Here is a 4,782-nt window from a genome sequence, read left to right as displayed (position 1 = left end):
GCAGTGTTTATAGCTGTGCAGTGTTTATAGCTGTGCAGTGTTTATAGGTGTGCAGTGTTTATAGGTCCGCAGTGTTTATAGGTGTGCAGTGTTTATAGGTGTGCAGTGTTTATAGGTGTGCAGTGTTTATAGGCGCGCAGTGTTTATAGCTGTGCAGTGTTTATAGGTGTACAGTGTTTATAGCTGTGCAGTTTCAGGCTCCCATCACAGGGATTTTCCTTGCCTCTATACATTAGAAGCTCATCGGTTGCTTCAGTCGTACATTCTTGCCAGTGTTGTCCCTGCTGTGGGATGCTTTATATGATTATTTTTTCTTGTTTATTTTCAGACTAATCTCTACAGTGACCAGAGTCTATGATGGGCACTAATTGGCTATCTAATTGAGCTGATGTACATGAAAAATTGGTTTCATAAAAATCAATAATTATTTTCACAATTGTTAATCGTTAAGATTTACTTTTTAAATGTATACGTATGTGTGATTTTTATATGCACCACAGGTGCCTGCAAAGGCCAGAAGAGAGCATTAAATCCCCTGGAGCTGGAGGCACAGGTGGTTGCAGAGGACCTGACCAGGGTGCAGGGAAGAGCAGGAAGTGCAATTGCCATTGAGGGGCACCCCAGTAGCTGGTACTTAACTGTTTGAAGGGACGTGTCCTTAAGTAACTTGTGATATCAGTCTCTAATGTTGTGGTCTTCATTAAGCCTGCCGGCAAGAAAAAGATCACCAAAGCCGAGCGACTGCGGCTGCTGCAGGAGGAGGAAGAGAAACGCCTGAAGGAGGAAGGTACGCGTGCCGTGGCAAATGCCGCGCTGGGTTACGTAGCCTGGAACCGTAGCCAGAGGTTGACAGCGACACAACCACTCAGCATTTTCAACAGGCTTTAATTTTAGAATGGAAAGATCTATCAGTACACACTCAGATTGCGCACAGTCGGATCCGAGCGTGCACAGAAGCCGTGCTGCCAGAGTTCAGGACTCAGGAAAGACCAGGCTCTGACAACCCGCTCATCTTTTGATGTTTTGCCCCACACAATATTTGGCTTATTTCAATTAACAAAAAAAAAAAAATCATTGCTTCTCAAGAGATTCATACCCAGATGATCAGTCCATACCTTTGTTTGGTGATTTTGTCAAGGCTGTCATAAAGTGTTTATTATTCACTAATGAAAACAGGGACATTGGTGCTGATTGTGTGGTAAGAATTCCAAACCTAATATTATTAAAGATGAGGAAGTACATATAACAGCCTTGTAAACAGAGGCTTTTCTATCCCACCCTGTCCTGCAGCCACTTCTAAACAACCACTCAGAGGCTTAATATTAATGACAAACTGTTTGGCCTATAGCTCAGGCTTATTACTAACTAGCTCTTACATTTAAATTAACCTATTTCTTTTCATCTGTTTATTGCCATGTGGCCATGACTTTTACATGTCTGCTGACATCTTGTTTCTTGGGCAACTGGCTTGTGTCTCCCTCCTCTCCTCTTCCTTCTCTCTGTATTCAGTTTGTTTTCCTGCCTAGATTTATTCTGCCTTGCTATAGACCAAAGCCTCTTTTATTATCAACCAATGAGAGAAACATATTTACAGCGTACAGAAGGGTTATCCCATGGCACAGCCTAACTTTTTAAAATCCTGTTCTTTTTAAGATTTATGTTATTTATTTTTTATTCTTTGTATATGTATGTTTGATGCACAAGGGAGTTCAGGTGCCCACAGGGGCAGAGGTGTCAGATTCCTCTGGAACTGGTTACAGCAGTTACCAGTGAGCCGCATGATGTGGATGCTAAGAACCAAGCTTGGGTCTATGCCAGGACAATATGGGCTCTTAACTCCTGAGCCCAAATTCCTGGTGTTTAACAATATCCGTTTGCCAGTCAAACTAGCAATCCCATTCATTAAAATGAAACACTGATAAAAAAATATTGGCTGATTAAATACTGTAGAGTGGTTTTTTATAGTCTGAGTGCTCCTGATGGCCAGGGATATTAAAATTCAGTATCTGCAGGTTTCTATTCAGGTGTTTAAGCTGCTCTATTGACTTTTGTAGATAACAAAGCACATTCTTTCATTGTCTAAGTTTTTAGAGTTGTCTATTGGTTGAGGGCACTGGTACTTGGCCATGCATGTGGAAAGCAGAGGACAATGGTGGAGTGCTTCCTCCCACATGGGCATCTGGGAATCAGACTCGGTCCGTAGGTGGCCTGGGAGCAAGTGCCTTTGCCATCTGAGCCATCTTGCCGACCTTTATCCGTCCTTTTTAAATGACTGAAAAATATAATATCAGGATCTAAATCTTGGGCTTATCTCATATCCCTAAATGTGTATTTCAAATTTTTGTTTTAGATATACTTATGTGTATGAGCATTTGCCTGCATGTATATCTGTGTACCACATGCATGCAGTGGCTGAGGAGGTCAGAAGAAGGCATTGGATCCCCTGGAGCTGGAGTTAGAGATGGTTGTGAGCTGCAGTGTGTGTTGGGAACTGAAGCCAGGTCCTCTGCAAGAGTAGCCAGTGCCCTAACCACTGAGCCACCTTGCTAGCATTGATAGTTCATATTTTATTATAAGTAGTGAGAGCAAGAGCTTTCTGACAGTGTTGACATCAGTTACAACGATGGAGCTGCTACATGGCTTAAAATCATTGAACTGCTCTAGTTTTATCTCTGTGTGTATGTTTGTGTGTGTGTGTGTGCACGTGCGTGTGTGTGCACACAGGTGCATGCGTGCTAGCCAGTGTGCTTTTGTAGGTCAGAGAACCACTTGCAGTACTCAGTTCTCTCCTACAGCGTGGATTTCAGGTATTGAACTTGGGTTGGCTTGGCTGCAAGAACCTTTACCCAGTGAGCAATCTCACCACTATCAACATAAAATTTTGTCTTTTAGATTTATTTTTATTTCACGTGTTTGAGTGTTTTGTTTGCACATATGTCTGTGCACCATGTGTGTGACGTGCCCCTGGAGGCAAGAAGAGGGCATCAGATGTGCTGGAACTGGGTCACCATTGTGGACCTCCTTGTTTGGGAAACTGAGTCCTGTTCCCTTTTCTATGGATCTTCGTTTCTAATGGATAGTCATTGCCTGCAGCCCTGCTTTCCCAGGGCATTTTCATGCAAAGATAAACGTATCTGACTCGGGAATTTCTTGATGGCTGGAAAGTGAACCATTTTCTCATTCCACCACAGAGTAGAGGCTGTGACACTGTAAAAGGTTACAGTCTGTGTTGGAAATACTCGGAGGAGCCTCAAGAATCCAAAACATGCCAAGTGGTGGTGGCCTTTAATTCCAGAACTTGAGAGGCAGAGGCAGGTGGATCTCTGTGAGTTCAAGGCCAGCCTGGTCTACAGAGTGAGTTTCAGAACAGTTTCCAAAGCTACAGAGAAACCCTGTCTCGAAACACAGCAACAACAAAGAATCTCAGACTGTGGCTGAATATCTGCAGTTAATTCTTGATTTCTTTTTGGCTGTCCAGAGGAGGCTAGACTGAGATTTGAAAAAGAAGAACAGGAAAGGCAGGAAATACAGCGGATTGAGAGGGAGAAGTGGCATCGTCTGGAAGAGAGAGTAAGTATGAGTGACAGGGCGGCCATGCTGCTGCGCCCGAGTCTGTAGCTGTGTCCAGGGTAGCAATGTAGCCGTCTGCAGCAACGCCCAGCCCAGCCGTGGGTGTGGGCCTCGCCTCACACACGTTTTCAGTTGAGGGCACAAAGGTCACTGATTTAACAAAACAAAACCAGGGTCTCTCTCCTGGAACTCTGTGTAGACCAGGCTGGCCTCACACTCACAGAGATTCGTCTGCCTCTGCCTCCCAGGTGCTGGGCTTAGAGGCGTGTGTCGCCAGGCCTGGCTGCAATGTTTGCGGTTTAAAAAATCTCCTAGCATCAAGCTCAACGTAAGACACCTGGGTTCTCACGTTAATCTCAGCATTCTGTTAGATGTTTCGGCAGAAGCCTGTGAAAGAAAAGCTCACCTGCCCAGACAGATTACAGAATTGGGGGAAAGGATGCAACAGGGCTGAAAATGTGTCGGGTGGGAAGGCTCCTGCCTCGGAACCGTGAAATCTAAGCTCAGCATGACCATCCAGTTGTCCTGGCTGTCTGGAACTCCAGCACAGAGGGCAGAGACAGACGGATCCTGGCAGCTCACGGCCAGCTAGCCTAGCCAAACTGATGAGCTGCAGTTTCTGTGAGGGAGCCCGCCCCACAGCATAAGATGGGGAGTGGTCAGGGAAGAGCGAGCACGCATGCACGCACACACACACATGTACACACACACATGCACGCACACACGCATGCACGCACACAACGCATGCATACACACACATGCACACACGCATGCACGCACACACGCACATGCTCTCACGTGTGCTCACATCCGCAGAATGGGAAAACGTCTTCCTGGGTTTTCAGATACTGTGGCGTTCTTGGCCAGTGCACCGCAAATGCTGGCTGCTGCTCTTGTCTGTGTGGCAGAGCTTGTGCTGTTGCTGAAGCTGGGATCAAACTTCAGTCTCAAGTGATTCTTCTGCTCCAGCTTCCTGAGCAGCTGGGACCCCAGCACATGCCACCTTCCCAGCTCTGCTACCTGAAGCCACATTTGAGCACACACCCCTGTTAGTGGGCACACACCCCTGTTAGTGGACACACACCCCTGTTAGTGGGCACACTCCTCTGTTAGTGGACACACTCCCCTGTTAGTGGACACACTCCCCTGTTAGTGGGCACACTCCTTTGTTAGTGGACACACTCCCCTGTTAGTGGGCACACTCCCCTGTTA

General features: G+C 46.1%; 1 protein-coding gene across 1 annotated transcript in view; it reads left to right on the top strand.

Moving 5' to 3' along the window:
- Positions 1-4,782, top strand: part of Casc1 (cancer susceptibility 1) — a 47,410-nt gene that overhangs the window by 5,563 nt on the left and 37,065 nt on the right. Inside the window, exons 3-4 of the mRNA XM_026787952.1 lie at positions 706-787; positions 3,479-3,570. Of these exons, the coding sequence (XP_026643753.1) occupies positions 706-787; positions 3,479-3,570 (174 nt within the window). The remainder of the gene's footprint in view (positions 1-705; positions 788-3,478; positions 3,571-4,782) is intronic.

Source organism: Microtus ochrogaster, assembly GCF_000317375.1.
Source record: "Microtus ochrogaster isolate Prairie Vole_2 chromosome 14 unlocalized genomic scaffold, MicOch1.0 chr14_random_2, whole genome shotgun sequence".
Lineage (NCBI taxonomy): Eukaryota > Metazoa > Chordata > Mammalia > Rodentia > Cricetidae > Microtus > Microtus ochrogaster.
This window is presented reverse-complemented; position numbering and strand designations above follow the sequence as displayed.